The 21,055-nt window shown below is 49.6% G+C and overlaps 1 protein-coding gene across 1 annotated transcript in view; it reads left to right on the forward strand.

Annotated features, from left to right (window-relative positions):
- LOC140132344 (1-phosphatidylinositol 4,5-bisphosphate phosphodiesterase gamma-1-like) overlaps positions 1–21,055 on the forward strand; it is a 99,921-nt gene that overhangs the window by 50,126 nt on the left and 28,740 nt on the right. The window contains 6 exon segments of the mRNA XM_072151000.1: positions 99–184; positions 14,087–14,207; positions 14,281–14,449; positions 14,526–14,645; positions 14,826–14,933; positions 15,266–15,453. Of these exon segments, the coding sequence (XP_072007101.1) occupies positions 99–184; positions 14,087–14,207; positions 14,281–14,449; positions 14,526–14,645; positions 14,826–14,933; positions 15,266–15,453 (792 nt within the window).

The following is a 21,055-nucleotide window of genomic DNA, read 5'->3' on the forward strand; positions in this document are numbered from 1 at the left end:
TATATGTATATCCTCATAGTGTCTCCCCTGATATATATACTGTATATATAGGTCACAGCTCCTCTTATAACGTTCTCTCTTCTTCTATTGTCTCGCAGGTATCTGACAGGGGACCAGTTCTCCAGTGAGTCGTCCCTAGAGGCTTATACCCGCTGCCTCCGCATGGGCTGCCGCTGCATCGAGTGTGAGTGTCCCCCCACAATCCTCACCCATAACCCCGCGCCTCCGCAGGTCTGTGTCAATAAATTTGGGAGGGCCGGAAGCATCTACATATATGCACACATCCCCGCTCTACCGACAGGTGGTGCAGCAGTCACTCAGTCATACAGTGTGCACCTTATATACTGTATACAGTGTGCAACTTATATACTGTATACAGTGCGCACCTTATATACTGTATACAGTGTGCCCCTTATATACTGTATACAGTGTGCAACTTATATACTGTATACAGTGCGCCCCTTATATACTGTATACAGTGCGCACCTTATATACTGTATACAGTGCGCCCCTTATATACTGTATACAGTGCGCACCTTATATACTGTATACAGTGTGCCCCTTATATACTGTATACAGTGTGCAACTTATATACTGTATACAGTGCGCACCTTATATACTGTATACAGTGCGCCCCTTATATACTGTATACAGTGTGCAACTTATATACTGTATACAGTGTGCAACTTATATACTGTATACAGTGCGCACCTTATATACTGTATACAGTGCGCACCTTATATACTGTATACAGTGCGCCCCTTATATACTGTATACAGTGCACCCCTTATATACTGTATACAGTGCGCCCCTTATATACTGTATACAGTGTGCACCTTATATACTGTATACAGTGTGCACCTTATATACTGTATACAGTGCGCCCCTTATATACTGTATACAGTGTGCACCTTATATACTGTATACAGTGTGCACCTTATATACTGTATACAGTGTGCACCTTATATACTGTATACAGTGCGCCCCTTATATACTGTATACAGTGTGCACCTTATATACTGTATACAGTGTGCACCTTATATACTGTATACAGTGCGCCCCTTATATACTGTATACAGTGCGCCCCTTATATACTGTATACAGTGCGCCCCTTATATACTGTATACAGTGTGCACCTTATATACTGTATACAGTGCGCCCCTTATATACTGTATACAGTGCGCCCCTTATATACTGTATACAGTGCGCCCCTTATATACTGTATACAGTGTGCAACTTATATACTGTATACAGTGCGCACCTTATATACTGTATACAGTGCGCCCCTTATATACTGTATACAGTGCGCCCCTTATATACTGTATACAGTGCGCAGCATATACAGGCAGTCTGCAGCTTACATACCAGATAGCTTCTGTAGGTTTGTTCATAAGTTGAATTTGTATTTAAGTGAAAACTGTATATTTTATAATTGTGGCTCCAAACAAAAAAAATTTTTTGCCCCGGTGACAATTGAAGTTTCAAAATTTTTGGTGTAATTGGACCAAGGATTATCCATAAATCTTCATTACAGACTCCTTACAGCTGATCATTGCAGTCTGGGACTATAGTAACATCCAGAGAGGTCACCAGAAGTCACAGGGGGCAGAGGGGTCTGTCTGTAACTAGGGGTTGTCTGTATATATAGTGAAGAAATTTGCTTACCGAAATTTCCATTTCTTTTAGTCCGTTCGGCAGCACACATATGGGATTTATCCCCTAGGTACAACTCAGAAGAGAGCAGGTAACAAGCAGTAGTAGACATTAAACAATCAGTGTCTTGGCTGCCTCCCCCTATATAAGGCCGGAGCACACACACAACCCTTGTATGGTATATAGCAATAACCTTTCATCATTTAAGGGCGGGAAAGTTGTGCTGCCTCACGGACTAAAAGAAATGGAAATTTCGGTAAGCAAATTTCCTCCTTCTTTTTCGTCCGTTCGGCAGCACACATATGGGACGTAGCAAGCAGTACTTATGGGGAGGGATTTTATGGGGAGGGATCTTATGGGGAGGGATCTTATGGGGAGGGATCTTATGGGGAGGGATCTTATGGGGAGGGATCTTATGGGGAGGGATCTTATGGGGAGGGATCTTATGGGGAGGGATCTTATGGGGAGGGATCTTATGGGGAGGGATCTTATGGGGGGATCTTATGGGGGGATCTTATGGGGAGGGATCTTATGGGGAGGGATCTTAGTCGCCTTGTGTAAGGCTGAAGCCTTAGGAGGCAGAGAAGTCCATCCTGCAGAGATCTATAGATGAGGATGGAGAGGACCACGTGGCTGCTCTGTAGAACTGATAGACGTGGCAGAGCTCAGATAAAGAAGCTGATGTAGAGTCGGCTCTCAGCTGGTCTGGAGCTTCAGGACCAGAGAGCATCTCATGGAGTCCATGATCCATGTGGACAATTTGCCCCCTTATAAAAGTTCTTTGAAAATGTATTGTTTAAAAGAATTGTTGTTAAGACTGTAGAAATGGTTGGATGAAGGCTGAGCAGGAAAGTAACATGACGCTTTCTGGTAGGAATCCTTGAAGGACATTGCTTGGAGATCTGCAGTCCTCCTGGACGATGTCGTGGATGAGTGTATGATTATTACCGTATATACTCGTGTATAAGCCCAGTTTTTCAGCACAAAAAATGTGCTTATACACGAGTCAATGATAAAAAATAAATTAATACTCACCCTCCGGTGTCCCCAATGTTCGTCGCGGCTCCCGATCCCTGTCGCGGCTCCCGGCGGCTCCCCGTGTCTTCTCTTCTGTCTTCTCTAGCCGGCAGTCACGTTCATGCCATCTGCCGGCTGTCGCACACTGTGATGACGTCATCAGCGGCGACAGCGCTGCATCACAGTGTGTGACGGCCGACGCGATCTCCCGGCCAGAGAAGAGTGAAGAAGCCGTGACGAACATCGGGGGCAACGGAGGGTGAGTATTAAGTTTATTTCTTTATCTCTATACTAATAGGGGCTGCTGTATACTACTGAGGACAGGCTGTATACTACTGAGGACAGGCTGTATACTACTGAGGACAGGCTGTATACTACTGAGGACAGGCTGTATACTACTGAGGACAGGCTGTATACTACTGAGGACAGGCTGTATACTACTGAGGACAGGCTGTATACTACTGAGGACAGGCTGTATACTACTGAGGACAGGCTGTATACTACTGAGGACAGGCTGTATACTACTGGGGACAAGCTATATACTACTGGGGGCAGGCTGTATACTACTGGGGACAAGCTATATACTACTGGGGGCAGGCTGTATACTACTGAGGACAAGCTATATACTACTGGGGGCAGGCTGTATAATACTGGGGGCAGGCGGTATACTACTGGGGGCAAGCTATATACTACTGGGGGCAAGCTATATACTACTGGGGGTAGGCTGTATACTACTGGGGGCTGGCTGTATACTCATGGGGGCTGGCTGTATACTCATGGGGGCAGGCTGTATACTCATGGGGGCAGGCTGTATACTACTGGGGCAGGCGGTATACTACTGGGGGCAGGCGGTATACTACTGGGGGCAGGCGGTATACTACTGGGGGCAGGCGGTATACTACTGGGGGCAGGCGGTATACTACTGGGGGCAGGCGGTATACTACTGGGGGCAGGCGGTATACTACTGGGGGCAGGCGGTATACTACTGGTGGCAGGCGGTATACTACTGGTGGCAAGCTGTATACACTACTGGGGGCAGGCTGTATGCTACATGGGGCTGCTGTATGCTACGTGGGACTGGCTGTATACTACATGGGACTGGCTGTAGATATACTACATGGGGGCTGGTTGGCGGTATACTACATGGGGGCTGGTTGGCGGTATACTACATGGGGGCTGGTTGGCGGTATACTACATGGGGGCTGGTTGGCGGTATACTACATGGGGGCTGGCTGGCGGTATACTACATGGGGGCTGGTTGGCAGTATACTACATGGGGGCTGGCTGGCTGTATACTACATGGGGGCTGGCTGTATACTACATGGGGGCTGGTTGGCGGTATACTACATGGGGGCTGGTTGGCGGTATACTACATGGGGGCTGGTTGGCGGTATACTACATGGGGGCTGGTTGGCGGTATACTACATGGGGGCTGGTTGGCGGTATACTACATGGGGGCTGGTTGGCGGTATACTACATGGGGGCTGGTTGGCGGTATACTACATGGGGGCTGGCTGGCTGTATACTACATGGGGGCTGGCTGGTTGGCGGTATACTACATGGGGGCTGGTTGGCAGTATACTACATGGGGGCTGGCTGGTTGGCGGTATACTACATGGGGGCTGGTTGGCGGTATACTACATGGGGGCTGGCTGGCTGTATACTACATGGGGGCTGGCTGGTTGGCGGTATACTACATGGGGGCTGGTTGGCAGTATACTACATGGGGGCTGGCTGGCTGTATACTACACCCTCGGCTTATACTCGAGTCAATAGGTTTTCCCAGTTTTCGATGGTAAAATTAGGGGTCTCGGCTTATACTCGGGTCGGCTTATACTTGAGTATATACGGTACTTACCAAGTACATGCTCATCACATACCAGATGCTTATTACATATTGGAGGTCTAGTCCAGAGAAAATGGTTAGTAAATTCACAGTGTAAGGCTACCTTCACACACATGTATGGGGGACGTATATACGGCTGACGTATATACGGCCGATATACGTCCCCCATACACTTCTATGGGCTCACGGCCCACACGTACGGCACCGTACCGTTCCGTAGCACGGGAAAAGAAAGGACATGTCCTATCTTTTCCCGTATTACGGTGCCGTGCGCTGTATCTCCCTATGGAGAGGGGGCGGAGGTGAGCAGCGCTCATCCCCTGCTCCTCTCCGCAGCGCCGATGTATGCCCGCCGTACTACGGTATGGCGGGCATACATCGTGTGAATGTAGCCTAAAGATCACAGATTATACACATGAAATACCGGTAGGATAATTCTAAGTCAAGCAGAGCTCACAGACTCTGCATATAAACCCTGGAGTCAGGGCGCAGGAGTGACTAGAAATGCAATAAACATCAGCAATAAAGATCTATGCATTCAGCAGGGATACATAGGAGACCTGAGCATTCAGCAGGGATACATAGGAGACCTGAGCATTCAGCAGAGATACATAGGAGACCTGAGCATTCAGCAGGGATACATAGGAGACCTGAGCATTCAGCAGGGATACATAGGAGACCTGAGCATTCAGCAGGGATACATAGGAGACCTGAGCATTCAGCAGGGATACATAGGAGACCTGAGCATTCAGCAGGGATACATAGGAGACCTGAGCATTCAGCAGGGATACATAGGAGACCTGAGCATTCAGCAGGGATACATAGGAGACCTGAGCATTCAGCAGGGATACATAGGAGACCTGAGCATTCAGCAGGGATACATAGGAGACCTGAGCATTCAGCAGGGATACATAGGAGACCTGAGCATTCAGCAGGGATACATAGGAGACCTGAGCATTCAGCAGGGATACATAGGAGACCTGAGCATTCAGCAGGGATACATAGGAGACCTGAGCATTCAGCAGGGATACATAGGAGACCTGAGCATTCAGCAGGGATACATAGGAGACCTGAGCATTCAGCAGGGATACATAGGAGACCTGAGCATTCAGCAGGGATACATAGGAGACCTGAGCATTCAGCAGGGATACATAGGAGACCTGAGCATTCAGCAGGGATACATAGGAGACCTGAGCATTCAGCAGGGATACATAGGAGACCTGAGCATTCAGCAGGGATACATAGGAGACCTGAGCATTCAGCAGGGATACATAGGAGACCTGAGCATTCAGCAGGGATACATAGGAGACCTGAGCATTCAGCAGGGATACATAGGAGACCTGAGCATTCAGCAGGGATACATAGGAGACCTGAGCATTCAGCAGGGATACATAGGAGACCTGAGCATTCAGCAGGGATACATAGGAGACCTGAGCATTCAGCAGGGATACATAGGAGACCTGAGCATTCAGCAGGGATACATAGGAGACCTGAGCATTCAGCAGGGATACATAGGAGACCTGAGCATTCAGCAGGGATACATAGGAGACCTGAGCATTCAGCAGGGATACATAGGAGACCTGAGCATTCAGCAGGGATACATAGGAGACCTGAGCATTCAGCAGGGATACATAGGAGACCTGAGCATTCAGCAGGGATACATAGGAGACCTGAGCATTCAGCAGGGATACATAGTACTGTACTGTACTGAGCAGTCTATGTCCCGGGAGCTGACATGTAATGCTCCCTGTACTGCAAGTGATAGCAGGACCTGCAGAAATCTCTGTACAACATGTGGTAACCGTGTAAATACTGTACAATACGCAGACATCTCCAGCAGGAGAAAACAGGTTAAAAAACCGTATAACATATATCACAGGAGCATGAGAGACCAGCGGCCGGTATACAGCCTGGATATACTCACTGATACCATGTGCTGCCTCCATCCAGGGGAACAAATGGTTAATACCAGGAGCAGCGCTGGGCTGCGGCCTATGCAGGAGGTGATCCAGGCGTCTGCTGGTGAGGCACGCAGGGTGATGAACCACAAGGCCCAGCAGGGAGGAGATACTAGCAGTGATCTCATGTGTCAGTGATGTGTGGTAGATACTCAGCACAGTCTGTATTATTACCCCTGTAAGGGCAGGATAGCTGTACAGGCTCTTACCTGGGCTGCGGCCTATGCAGGAGGGGATCCAGGCGTCTGATGGTGAGGCACGCAGGGTGATGCACCACAAGGCCCAGCAGGGAGGAGATACTAGCAGTGATCTCATGTGTCAGTGATGTGTGGTAGATACTCAGCACAGTCTGTATTATTACCCCTGTAAGGGCAGGATAGCTGTACAGGCTCTTACCTGGGCTGCGGCCTATGCAGGAGGGGATCCATGCGTCTGATGGTGAGGCACGCAGGGTGATGAACCACAAGGCCCAGCAGGTAGGAGATACTAGCAGTGATCTCCTGTGTCAGTGATGTGTGGTAGATACTCAGCACAGTCTGTATTATTACCCCTGTAAGGGCAGGATCGCTGTACAGGCTCTTACCTGGGCTGCGGCCGATGCAGGAGGGGATCCAGGCGTCTGATGGTGAGGCACGCAGGGTGATGCACCACAAGGCCCAGCAGGGAGGAGATACTAGCAGTGATCTCATGTGTCAGTGATGTGTGGTAGATACTCAGCACAGTCTGTATTATTACCCCTGTAAGGGCAGGATAGCTGTACAGGCTCTTACCTGGGCTGCGGCCTATGCAGGAGGGGATCCATGCGTCTGATGGTGAGGCACGCAGGGTGATGAACCACAAGGCCCAGCAGGTAGGAGATACTAGCAGTGATCTCATGTGTCAGTGATGTGTGGTAGATACTCAGCACAGTCTGTATTATTACCCCTGTAAGGGCAGGATCGCTGTACAGGCTCTTACCTGGGCTGCGGCCGATGCAGGAGGGGATCCAGGCGTCTGATGGTGAGGCACGCAGGGTGATGCACCACAAGGCCCAGCAGGTAGGAGATACTAGCAGTGATCTCATGTGTCAGTGATGTGTGGTAGATACTCAGCACAGTCTGTATTATTACCCCTGTAAGGGCAGGATAGCTGTACAGGCTCTTACCTGGGCTGCGGCCTATGCAGGAGGGGATCCATGCGTCTGATGGTGAGGCACGCAGGGTGATGAACCACAAGGCCCAGCAGGGAGGAGATACTAGCAGTGATCTCATGTGTCAGTGATGTGTGGTAGATACTCAGCACAGTCTGTATTATTACCCCTGTAAGGGCAGGATAGCTGTACAGGCTCTTACCTGGGCTGCGGCCTATGCAGGAGGGGATCCATGCGTCTGATGGTGAGGCACGCAGGGTGATGAACCACAAGGCCCAGCAGGTAGGAGATACTAGCAGTGATCTCATGTGTCAGTGATGTGTGGTAGATACTCAGCACAGTCTGTATTATTACCCCTGTTAGGGCAGGATAGCTGTACAGGCTCTTACCTGGGCTGCGGCCTATGCAGGAGGGGATCCATGCGTCTGATGGTGAGGCACGCAGGGTGATGCACCACAAGGCCCAGCAGGGAGGAGATACTAGCAGTGATCTCATGTGTCAGTGATGTGTGGTAGATACTCAGCACAGTCTGTATTATTACCCCTGTAAGGGCAGGATAGCTGTACAGGCTCTTACCTGGGCTGGGGCCTATGCAGGAGGGGATCCAGGCGTCTGATGGTGAGGCACGCAGGGTGATGAACCACAAGGCCCAGCAGGGAGGAGATACTAGCAGTGATCTCATGTGTCAGTGATGTGTGGTAGATACTCAGCACAGTCTGTATTATTACCCCTGTAAGGGCAGGATAGCTGTACAGGCTCTTACCTGGGCTGCGGCCTATGCAGGAGGGGATCCATGCGTCTGATGGTGAGGCACGCAGGGTGATGAACCACAAGGCCCAGCAGGGAGGAGATACTAGCAGTGATCTCATGTGTCAGTGATGTGTGGTAGATACTCAGCACAGTCTGTATTATTACCCCTGTAAGGGCAGGATAGCTGTGCAGGCTCTTACCTGGGCTGGGGCCTATGCAGGAGGGGATCCAGGCGTCTGATGGTGAGGCACACAGGGTGATGCACCACAAGGCCCAGCAGGGAGGAGATACTAGCAGTGATCTCATGTGTCAGTGATGTGTGGTAGATACTCAGCACAGTCTGTATTATTACCCCTGTAAGGGCAGGATAGCTGTACAGGCTCTTACCTGGGCTGCGGCCTATGCAGGAGGGGATCCATGCGTCTGATGGTGAGGCACGCAGGGTGATGAACCACAAGGCCCAGCAGGTAGGAGATACTAGCAGTGATCTCCTGTGTCAGTGATGTGTGGTAGATACTCAGCACAGTCTGTATTATTACCCCTGTAAGGGCAGGATAGCTGTACAGGCTCTTACCTGGGCTGCGGCCTATGCAGGAGGGGATCCAGGCGTCTGATGGTGAGGCACGCAGGGTGATGCACCACAAGGCCCAGCAGGGAGGAGATACTAGCAGTGATCTCATGTGTCAGTGATGTGTGGTAGATACTCAGCACAGTCTGTATTATTACCCCTGTAAGGGCAGGATAGCTGTACAGGCTCTTACCTGGGCTGCGGCCTATGCAGGAGGGGATCCATGCGTCTGATGGTGAGGCACGCAGGGTGATGCACCACAAGGCCCAGCAGGGAGGAGATACTAGCAGTGATCTCATGTGTCAGTGATGTGTGGTAGATACTCAGCACAGTCTGTATTATTACCCCTGTAAGGGCAGGATAGCTGTACAGGCTCTTACCTGGGCTGCGGCCTATGCAGGAGGGGATCCATGCGTCTGATGGTGAGGCACGCAGGGTGATGAACCACAAGGCCCAGCAGGTAGGAGATACTAGCAGTGATCTCATGTGTCAGTGATGTGTGGTAGATACTCAGCACAGTCTGTATTATTACCCCTGTAAGGGCAGGATAGCTGTACAGGCTCTTACCTGGGCTGCGGCCTATGCAGGAGGGGATCCATGCGTCTGATGGTGAGGCACGCAGGGTGATGAACCACAAGGCCCAGCAGGTAGGAGATACTAGCAGTGATCTCATGTGTCAGTGATGTGTGGTAGATACTCAGCACAGTCTGTATTATTACCCCTGTAAGGGCAGGATAGCTGTACAGGCTCTTACCTGGGCTGGGGCCTATGCAGGAGGGGATCCAGGCGTCTGATGGTGAGGCACACAGGGTGATGCACCACAAGGCCCAGCAGGGAGGAGATACTAGCAGTGATCTCATGTGTCAGTGATGTGTGGTAGATACTCAGCACAGTCTGTATTATTACCCCTGTAAGGGCAGGATAGCTGTACAGGCTCTTACCTGGGCTGCGGCCTATGCAGGAGGGGATCCATGCGTCTGACGGTGAGGCACGCAGGGTGATGAACCACAAGGCCCAGCAGGTAGGAGATACTAGCAGTGATCTCATGTGTCAGTGATGTGTGGTAGATACTCAGCACAGTCTGTATTATTACCCCTGTTAGGGCAGGATAGCTGTACAGGCTCTTACCTGGGCTGCGGCCTATGCAGGAGGGGATCCAGGCGTCTGACGGTGAGGCACGCAGGGTGATGAACCACAAGGCCCAGCAGGTAGGAGATACTAGCAGTGATCTCATGTGTCAGTGATGTGTGGTAGATACTCAGCACAGTCTGTATTATTACCCCTGTTAGGGCAGGATAGCTGTACAGGCTCTTACCTGGGCTGTGGCCTATGCAGGAGGGGATCCAGGCGTCTGATGGTGAGGCACGCAGGGTTAATGAACCACAAGGCCCAGCAGGTAGGAGATACTAGCAGTGATCTCATGTGTCAGTGATGTGTGGTAGATACTCAGCACAGTCTGTATTATTACCCCTGTAAGGGCAGGATAGCTGTACAGGCTCTTACCTGGGCTGCGGCCTATGCAGGAGGGGATCCAGGCGTCTGATGGTGAGGCACGCAGGGTGATGAACCACAAGGCCCAGCAGGTAGGAGATACTAGCAGTGATCTCATGTGTCAGTGATGTGTGGTAGATACTCAGCACAGTCTGTATTATTACCCCTGTAAGGGCAGGATAGCTGTACAGGCTCTTACCTGGGCTGCGGCCTATGCAGGAGGGGATCCAGGCGTCTGATGGTGAGGCACGCAGGGTGATGAACCACAAGGCCCAGCAGGGAGGAGATACTAGCAGTGATCTCATGTGTCAGTGATGTGTGGTAGATACTCAGCACAGTCTGTATTATTACCCCTGTTAGGGCAGGATAGCTGTACAGGCTCTTACCTGGGCTGTGGCCTATGCAGGAGGGGATCCAGGCGTCTGATGGTGAGGCACGCAGGGTTAATGAACCACAAGGCCCAGCAGGTAGGAGATACTAGCAGTGATCTCATGTGTCAGTGATGTGTGGTAGATACTCAGCACAGTCTGTATTATTACCCCTGTAAGGGCAGGATAGCTGTACAGGCTCTTACCTGGGCTGCGGCCTATGCAGGAGGGGATCCAGGCGTCTGATGGTGAGGCACGCAGGGTGATGAACCACAAGGCCCAGCAGGGAGGAGATACTAGCAGTGATCTCATGTGTCAGTGATGTGTGGTAGATACTCAGCACAGTCTGTATTATTACCCCTGTTAGGGCAGGATAGCTGTACAGGCTCTTACCTGGGCTGTGGCCTATGCAGGAGGGGATCCAGGCGTCTGATGGTGAGGCACGCAGGGTTAATGAACCACAAGGCCCAGCAGGTAGGAGATACTAGCAGTGATCTCATGTGTCAGTGATGTGTGGTAGATACTCAGCACAGTCTGTATTATTACCCCTGTAAGGGCAGGATAGCTGTACAGGCTCTTACCTGGGCTGCGGCCTATGCAGGAGGGGATCCAGGCGTCTGATGGTGAGGCACGCAGGGTGATGAACCACAAGGCCCAGCAGGTAGGAGATACTAGCAGTGATCTCATGTGTCAGTGATGTGTGGTAGATACTCAGCACAGTCTGTATTATTACCCCTGTAAGGGCAGGATAGCTGTACAGGCTCTTACCTGGGCTGGGGCCTATGCAGGAGGGGATCCAGGCGCCTGATGGTGAGGCACGCAAGGTGATGAACCACAAGGCCCAGCAGGGAGGAGATACTAGCAGTGATCTCATGTGTCAGTGATGTGTGGTAGATACTCAGCACAGTCTGTATTATTACCCCTGTAAGGGCAGGATAGCTGTACAGGCTCTTACCTGGGCTGCGGCCTATGCAGGAGGGGATCCATGCGTCTGATGGTGAGGCACGCAGGGTGATGAACCACAAGGCCCAGCAGGTAGGAGATACTAGCAGTGATCTCATGTGTCAGTGATGTGTGGTAGATACTCAGCACAGTCTGTATTATTACCCCTGTAAGGGCAGGATAGCTGTACAGGCTCTTACCTGGGCTGCGGCCTATGCAGGAGGGGATCCAGGCGTCTGATGGTTTAGGCACGCAGGGTGATGAACCACAAGGCCCAGCAGGTAGGAGATACTAGCAGTGATCTCATGTGTCAGTGATGTGTGGTAGATACTCAGCACAGTCTGTATTATTACCCCTGTAAGGGCAGGATAGCTGTACAGGCTCTTACCTGGGCTGCGGCCTATGCAGGAGGGGATCCAGGCGTCTGATGGTGAGGCACGCAGGGTGATGAACCACAAGGCCCAGCAGGTGGGAGATGCAGGAGCGATCTCATGTGCCGGGTACATGGTGGTAGATACACACCACAGCCTCAGCTATTGCCCCTGTAAGGGCAGGATAGCTGTACAGGCTCCTCCGGGACGAGGGACCGCATGCAGCGTATACAGCCCGGGCCGCTCCATCCAAGTGTAAAGACACAGAGGACCTAGAAAACTTATTATCTGGATAGTTGTTTCTTTCTGTGTAGACACACAGGACCTGAACTCTTCTGTCATACAAGGGCTGTGTGTGTGCTCCGGCCTTATATAGGGGGAGGCAGCCAAGACACTAATGGTTACTTGTCTACTACTGCTTGTTACCTGCTCTCTTCTGAGTTGTACCTAGGGGATAAATCCCATATGTGTGCTGCCGAACAGACGAAAAGAAATGTATACATATATACACACAGTACAGACCAATAGTCTGCGCCTGCTCCTTCAAAGAGTTTTCTGTATTTTCCAGAATATGATAATTGTAGATTCGCACTGAAGGCATCAAAACTCAGAATTATCACATGTGGAATTATAGACCAAACGGTGTGAGACCCCGGAGAATCTCTTATATTCCAGCATCTTGTGCTGTGATCACTGCTCTGCACACTCCTGGCTTCTCTCCAGAGATACACGAGGTAGTCACCTGGAGAGGTACACGAGGTAGTCACCTGGAGAGATACAAGAGGTAGTCACCTGGAGAGGTTGTCACATCACAGGTGCCCTGCCAGGGGTAATAAGGGGGATTTCTTGCCCTATGGATGGGGTTGGGGGCATCAGTTGTGCAGGAGTCAGGTGAATACACTGGTAGAATTTTTATTATGGTGAAAAAAAAGCAGCTAAGTAACGAAAAACCAGCGGCCATCAAGAGCCGCCTGTGCCGCGGAGGTGGAGAGCCGCCTGTGCCGCGGAGGTGGAGAGCCGCCTGTGCCGCGGAGGTGGAGAGCCGCCTGTGCCGCGGAGGTGGAGAGCCGCCTGTGCCGCGGAGGTGGAGAGCCGCCTGTGCCGCGGAGGTGGAGAGCCGCCTGTGCCGCGGAGGTGGAGAGCCGCCTGTGCCGCGGAGGTGGAGAGCCGCCTGTGCCGCGGAGGTGGAGAGCCGCCTGTGCCGCGGAGGTGGAGAGCCGCCTGTGCCGCGGAGGTGGAGAGCCGCCTGTGCCGCGGAGGTGGAGAGCCGCCTGTGCCGCGGAGGTGGAGAGCCGCCTGTGCCGCGGAGGTGGAGAGCCGCCTGTGCCGCGGCACCACAGTCCTGCAGCACGGTGGCCTAGTAATTAGCACTACAGCCCTGCAGCACGGTGGCTCAGTGGCTAGCAATACAGCCGTGCAGCACGGTGGCTCAGTGGTTAACATTACAGTCCCTTAGCATGGTGGCCCAGTGGTTAACATTACAGTCCCTTAGCATGGTGGCTCAGTGGTTAACATTACAGTCCCTTAGCATGGTGGCTCAGTGGTTAACATTACAGTTCCTTAGCATGGTGGCTCAGTGGTTAACATTACAGTTCCTTAGCATGGTGGCTCAGTGGTTTGCACTACAGCTTCGCAGCACTGGGGTCCTGGGTTCAAGTACCATCCAGGTCAACATCTGCAAAGAGATTGTATGTTCGTGTATCTCTGTGCATGGGTTTCCTCCCACATTCCAAAACATACTGGTAGGTTGATTAGATTGTGAGCCCCATGGGGACAGGGACTGCTGTGGCGGCTCCGTGCAGCGCTGCGGAATCTGTGTGCGCTATATACAGAAATTATTATCTGTAAACAGTTGTTTAGTTTTCCTCTAGCGCCCCCACAGGAGAGATGGATAGTTACACAATGGAATATAATGAATGTAGTCGTGTCGGGTCCTCCAAAGGGGGAGACGCTAGATAATATGTATTTTATTACCCCTCTTATCTGCCTCCAGTGGACTGCTGGGATGGACCAGACGACCTTCCGATCATCTACCACGGGCACACCCTGACCTCCAAGATCAAGTTCCTGGACGTGCTGCACACCATCAAGGAGAACGCCTTTGTCACGTCAGAGTAAGGTCCCTGTGATTGTGGCTCTCGGCGCCGCGGTCCGTGTGTATGGCGGCGTAACGGTTCTGTGCCGCAGGTATCCGGTCATCCTGTCCATCGAGGACCACTGCAGCGTCATGCAGCAGAGGAACATGGCCTACTACTTCAAGAAGGTGTTCGGAGACATGCTGCTGACCAAGCCGGTGGACATCAACGCTGACGAGCTGCCCTCACCCAACCAGCTGAAGAAGAAGATCCTGATAAAGGTAAGTGGTGGGCGGAGCCTCCGGGAAGACGTCCCGTGCGTTCAGCGGACGCTCACCTCCGCATCCTTATCTGCAGCACAAGAAGCTGGTGGAAGGGAACCTGTACGAGGAGGTGTCCACCGCCAGCTACTCCGAGAACGACATCAGCAACTCCATCAAGAACGGCATCCTGTACCTGGAGGACCCCATCGATCACGTAGGTGACCGAGCGCAAGCTCCTGGGCCAAGGGAAGCCCACTTATCTTACTGGGTGGCACCCAGCTTCCCTAGCATCCTGCATGGCAGAGCATAGTAATATGGGAAGCAGCACATCATTAGGTGAACACTCAGGATCCTGGGAAAGCTGAATCCCGCTCTCTTATCTTCCCGTTCACAGACCTGGAGCCCACATTACTTCGTCCTGACAAGCAACAAAATCTACTACTCAGAGGAGACGTCGCGCTACCAGTCCAATGACGAGGAGGAGGAGTCTGAGCCGAAGGAGGTGAGAGCCCGGGCGAGCGCTGGGGCCCCGCTGATCTACATTACACATAGTCCCTTTCACAGAGCTGATGGTTTGGTGCAATGTATTAGAATTGAAATGTTCTATAATCCATCACCAAAATAAATTTTCTCCCTTCCCAGATTCTAAACTGATACATTGTAACAACCACTCAGCTGTGTGAGCCTGAGCATCTTCTACGGCCATAGAGCAGCAGAGCAACAGAGGAGGTTGATGTCATCAAGTGTCATGACATCATGAGTTGCCCCGGGCACGACACCGCTGCTCTGCGAGGTCATCGGATCAGATATAACTCTCAATATTAATGATTTCAGGAGATGAATAATAACGAGCTGCACTTTGGCGAAAAATGGTTCCACGGGAAACTGGGAGGTGGCAGAGACGGACGCCATATTGCCGAGAAGCTGCTACACGAATATTGCACAGAGACAGGAGGGAAGGACGGGACCTTCCTAGTGCGCGAGAGCGAGACCTTTGTAGGAGATTACACACTGTCATTCTGGTGAGACATCTGTATAATGTGTATGTAGTGATCTCCCCCTAGTGGTGGTGTATAATCTGTATGTAGTGATCTCCCCCTAGTGGTGGTGTATAATCTGTATGTAGTGATCTCCCCCTAGTGGTGGTGTATAATCTGTATGTAGTGATCTCCCCCTAGTGGTGGTGTATAATCTGTATGTAGTGATCTCCCCCTAGTGGTGGTGTATAATCTGTATGTAGTGATCTCCTCCTAGTGGTGGTGTATAATCTGTATGTAGTGATCTCCTCCTAGTGGTGGTGTATAATCTGTATGTAGTGATCTCCTCCTAGTGGTGGTGTATAATGTGTATGTAGTGATCTCCCCCTAGTGCTGATGTATAATCTGTATGCAGTGATCTCCCCCTAGTGGTGGTGTATAATCTGTATGTAGTGATCTCCTCCTAGTGGTGGTGTATAATCTGTATGTAGTGATCTCCCCCTAGTGGTGGTGTATAATCTGTATGTAGTGATCTCCCCCTAGTGGTGGTGTATAATCTGTATGTAGTGATCTCCTCCTAGTGGTGGTGTATAATCTGTATGTAGTGATCTCCTCCTAGTGGTGGTGTATAATGCGTATGTAGTGATCTCCTCCTAGTGGTGGTGTATAATGTGTATGTAGTGATCTCCTCCTAGTGGTGGTGTATAATCTGTATGTAGTGATCTCCTCCTAGTGGTGGTGTATAATGCGTATGTAGTGATCTCCTGCTAGTGGTGGTGTATAATCTGTATGTAGTGATCTCCCCCTAGTGGTGGTGTATAATGTGTATGTAGTGATCTCCTCCTAGTGGTGATGTATAATGTGTATGTAGTGATCTCCTCCTAGTGGTGGTGTATAATCTGTATGTAGTGATCTCCCCCTAGTGGTGGTGTATAATGTGTATGTAGTGATCTCCTCCTAGTGGTGGTGTATAATGTGTATGTAGTGAACTCCCCCTAGTGGTGGTGTATAATGTGTATGTAGTGATATCCCCCTAGTGGTGGTGTATAATCTGTATGTAGTGATCTCCTCCTAGTGGTGGTGTATAATCTGTATGTAGTGATCTCCCCCTAGTGGTGGTGTATAATCTGTATGTAGTGATCTCCTCCTAGTGGTGGTGTATAATCTGTATGTAGTGATCTCCTCCTAGTGGTGGTGTATAATCTGTATGTAGTGATCTCCTCCTAGTGGTGGTGTATAATCTGTATGTAGTGATCACCTCCTAGTGGTGGTGTATAATGTGTATGTAGTGATCTCCCCCTAGTGGTGGTGTATAATGTGTATGTAGTGATCTCCCCCTAGTGGTGGTGTATAATGTGTATGTAGTGATCTCCCCCTAGTGGTGGTGTATAATCTGTATGTAGTGATCTCCTCCTAGTGGTGGTGTATAATCTGTATGTAGTGAGCTCCCCCTAGTGGTGGTGAATAATCTGTATGTAGTGATTTACCCCTAGTGGTGGTGAATAATCTGTATGTAGTGATCTCCTCCTAGTGGTGGTGTATAATCTGTATGTAGTGATCTCCTCCTAGTGGTGGTGTATAATCTGTAAGTAGTGATCTCCCCCTAGTGGTGGTGTATAATGTGTATGTAGTGATCTCCCCCTAGTGGTGGTGTATAATCTGTATGTAGTGATCTCCTCCTAGTGGTGGTGTATAATCTGTATGTAGTGATCTCCCCCTAGTGGTGGTGTATAATCTGTATGTAGTGATCTCCCCCTAGTGGTGGTGTATAATGTGTATGTAGCGATCTCCCCCTAGTGGTGGTGTATAATGTGTATGTAGTGATCTCCTCCTAGTGGTGGTGTATAATGTGTATGTAGTGATCTCCCCCTAGTGGTGGTGTATAATGTGTATGTAGTGATCTCCCCCTAGTGGTGGTGTATAATCTGTATGTAGTGAGCTCCCCCTAGTGGTGGTGTATAATGTGTATGTAGTGATCTCCCCCTAGTGGTGGTGTATAATGTGTATGTAGTGATCTCCCCCTAGTGGTGGTGTATAATGTGTATGTAGTGATCTCCTCCTAGTGGTGGTGTATAATGTGTATGTAGTGATCTCCCCCTAGTGGTGGTGTATAATGTGTATGTAGTGATCTCCTCCTAGTGGTGGTGTATAATGTGTATGTAGTGATCTCCCCCTAGTGGTGGTGTATAATCTATATGTAGTGATCTCCCCCTAGTGGTGGTGTATAATGTGTATGTAGTGAGCTCCATCTAGTGGTGGTGTATAATCTGTATGTAGTGATCTCCCCCTAGTGGTGGTGTATAATGTGTATGTAGTGATCTCCCCCTAGTGGTGGTGTATAATGTGTATGTAGTGATCTCCCCCTAGTGGTGGTGTATAATCTGTATGTAGTGACCTCCTCCTAGTGGTGGTGTATAATGTGTATGTAGTGAGCTCCATCTAGTGGTGGTGTATAATCTGTATGTAGTGATCTCCCCCTAGTGGTGGTGTATAATGTGTATGTAGTGATCTCCCCCTAGTGGTGGTGTATAATGTGTATGTAGTGATCTCCCCCTAGTGGTGGTGTATAATCTGTATGTAGTGACCTCCTCCTAGTGGTGGTGTATAATCTGTATGTAGTGAGCTCCCCCTAGTGGTGGTGTATAATCTGTATGTAGTGACCTCCCCCTAGTGGTGGTGTATAATGTGTATATAGTGATCTCCCCCTAGTGGTGGTGTATAATGTGTATGTAGTGATCTCCCCCTAGTGGTGGTGTATAATCTGTATGTAGTGATCTCCTCCTAGTGGTGGTGTATAATGTGTATGTAGTGAGCTCCCCCTAGTGGTGGTGTATAATGTGTATGTAGTGATCTCCCCCTAGTGGTGGTGTATAATCTGTATGTAGTGATCTCCTCCTAGTTGTGGTGTATAATCTGTATGTAGTGATCTCCCCCTAGTGGTGGTGTATAATGTGTATGTAGTGATCTCCCCCTAGTGGTGGTGTATAATCTGTATGTAGTGATCTCCCCCTAGTGGTGGTGTATAATGTGTATGTAGTGATCTCCCCCTAGTGGTGGTGTATAATGTGTATGTAGTGATCTCCCCCTAGTGGTGGTGTATAATGTGTATGTAGTGATCTCCCCCTAGTGGTGGTGTATAATGTGTATGTAGTGATCTCCCCCTAGTGGTGGTGTATAATCAGTATGTAGTGAGCTCCCCCTAGTGGTGGTGTATAATGTGTATGTAGTGATCTCCCCCTAGTGGTGGTGTATAATGTGTATGTAGTGATCTCCCCCTAGTGGTGGTGTATAATGTGTATGTAGTGATCTCCCCCTAGTGGTGGTGTATAATCAGTATGTAGTGAGCTCCCCCTAGTGGTGGTGTATAATCTGTATGTAGTGATCTCCCCCTAGTGGTGGTGTATAATCTGTATGTAGTGATCTCCTCTTAGTGGTGGTGTATAATCTGTATGTAGTGATCTCCCCCTAGTGGTGGTGTATAATGTGTATGTAGTGATCTCCCTCTAGTGGTGGTGTATAATCTGTATGTAGTGATCTCCTCCTAGTGGTGGTGTATAATGTGTATGTAGTGATCTCCCCCTAGTGGTGGTGTATAATGTGTATGTAGTGATCTCCTCCTAGTGGTGGTGTATAATGTGTATGTAGTGATCTCCCCCTAGTGGTGGTATATAATCTGTATGTAGTGAGCTCCATCTAGTGGTGGTGTATAATCTGTATGTAGTGATCTCCCCCTAGTGGTGGTGTATAATGTGTATGTAGTGATCTCCCCCTAGTGGTGGTGTATAATGTGTATGTAGTGATCTCCCCCTAGTGGTGGTGTATAATCTGTATGTAGTGACCTCCTCCTAGTGGTGGTGTATAATGTGTATGCAGTGAGCTCCTCCTAGTGGTGGTGTATAATCTGTATGTAGTGAGCTCCCCCTAGTGGTGGTGTATAATCTGTATGTAGTGACCTCCCCCTAGTGGTGGTGTATAATGTGTATATAGTGATCTCCCCCTAGTGGTGGTGTATAATGTGTATGTAGTGATCTCCCCCTAGTGGTGGTGTATAATCTGTATGTAGTGATCTCCTCCTAGTGGTGGTGTATAATGTGTATGTAGTGAGCTCCCCCTAGTGGTGGTGTATAATGTGTATGTAGTGATCTCCCCCTAGTGGTGGTGTATAATCTGTATGTAGTGATCTCCTCCTAGTTGTGGTGTATAATCTGTATGTAGTGATCTCCCCCTAGTGGTGGTGTATAATGTGTATGTAGTGATCTCCCCCTAGTGGTGGTGTATAATCTGTATGTAGTGATCTCCCCCTAGTGGTGGTGTATAATGTGTATGTAGTGATCTCCCCCTAGTGGTGGTGTATAATGTGTATGTAGTGATCTCCCCCTAGTGGTGGTGTATAATGTGTATGTAGTGATCTCCCCCTAGTGGTGGTGTATAATGTGTATGTAGTGATCTCCCCCTAGTGGTGGTGTATAATCTGTATGTAGTGATCTCCCCCTAGTGGTGGTGTATAATCTGTATGTAGTGATCTCCTCTTAGTGGTGGTGTATAATCTGTATGTAGTGATCTCCTCCTAGTGGTGGTGTATAATCTGTATATAGTGATCTCCCCCTAGTGGTGGTGTATAATGTGTATGTAGTGATCTCCCCCTAGTGGTGGTGTATAATCTGTATATAGTGATCTCCCCCTAGTGGTGGTGTATAATGTGTATGTAGTGATCTCCTCCTAGTGGTGGTGTATAATGTGTATGTAGTGATCTCCCCCTAGTGGTGGTGTATAATCTGTATGTAGTGATCTCCCCCTAGTGGTGGTGTATAATGTGTATGTAGTGATCTCCCCCTAGTGGTGGTGTATAATGTGTATGTAGTGATCTCCCCCTAGTGGTGGTGTATAATGTGTATGTAGTGATCTCCCCCTAGTGGTGGTGTATAATGTGTATGTAGTGATCTCCCCCTAGTGGTGGTGTATAATCTGTATGTAGTGATCTCCCCCTAGTGGTGGTGTATAATCAGTATGTAGTGAGCTCCCCCTAGTGGTGGTGTATAATCTGTATGTAGTGATCTCCCCCTAGTGGTGGTGTATAATCTGTATGTAGTGATCTCCTCTTAGTGGTGGTGTATAATCTGTATGTAGTGATCTCCTCCTAGTGGTGGTGTATAATCTGTATGTAGTGATCTTCTCCTAGTGGTGGCGTATAATGTGTATGTAGTGAGCTCCTCCTAGTGGTGGTGTATAATATGTATGTAGTGATCTCCCCCTAGTGGTGGTGTATAATGTGTATGTAGTGATCTCCCCCTAGTGGTGGTGTATAATCTGTATATAGTGATCTCCCCCTAGTGGTGGTGTATAATGTGTATGTAGTGATCTCCCCCTAGTGGTGGTGTATAATATGTATGTAGTGATCTCCTCCTAGTGGTGGTGGATAATGTGTATGTAGTGATCTCCCCCTAGTGGTGGTGTATAATGTGTATGTAGTGATCTCCTCCTAGTGGTGTTGTATAATCTGTATGTAGTGATCTCCTCCTAGTGGTGGTGTATAATCTGTATGTAGTGATCTCCTCCTAGTGGTGGTGTATAATGTGTATGTAGTGATCTCCTCCTAGTGGTGGTGTATACTCTGTATGTAGTGATCTCCCCCTAGTGGTGGTGTATA

Source organism: Engystomops pustulosus, chromosome 5 (genome assembly GCF_040894005.1).
Source record: "Engystomops pustulosus chromosome 5, aEngPut4.maternal, whole genome shotgun sequence".
Classification (NCBI taxonomy): domain Eukaryota; kingdom Metazoa; phylum Chordata; class Amphibia; order Anura; family Leptodactylidae; genus Engystomops; species Engystomops pustulosus.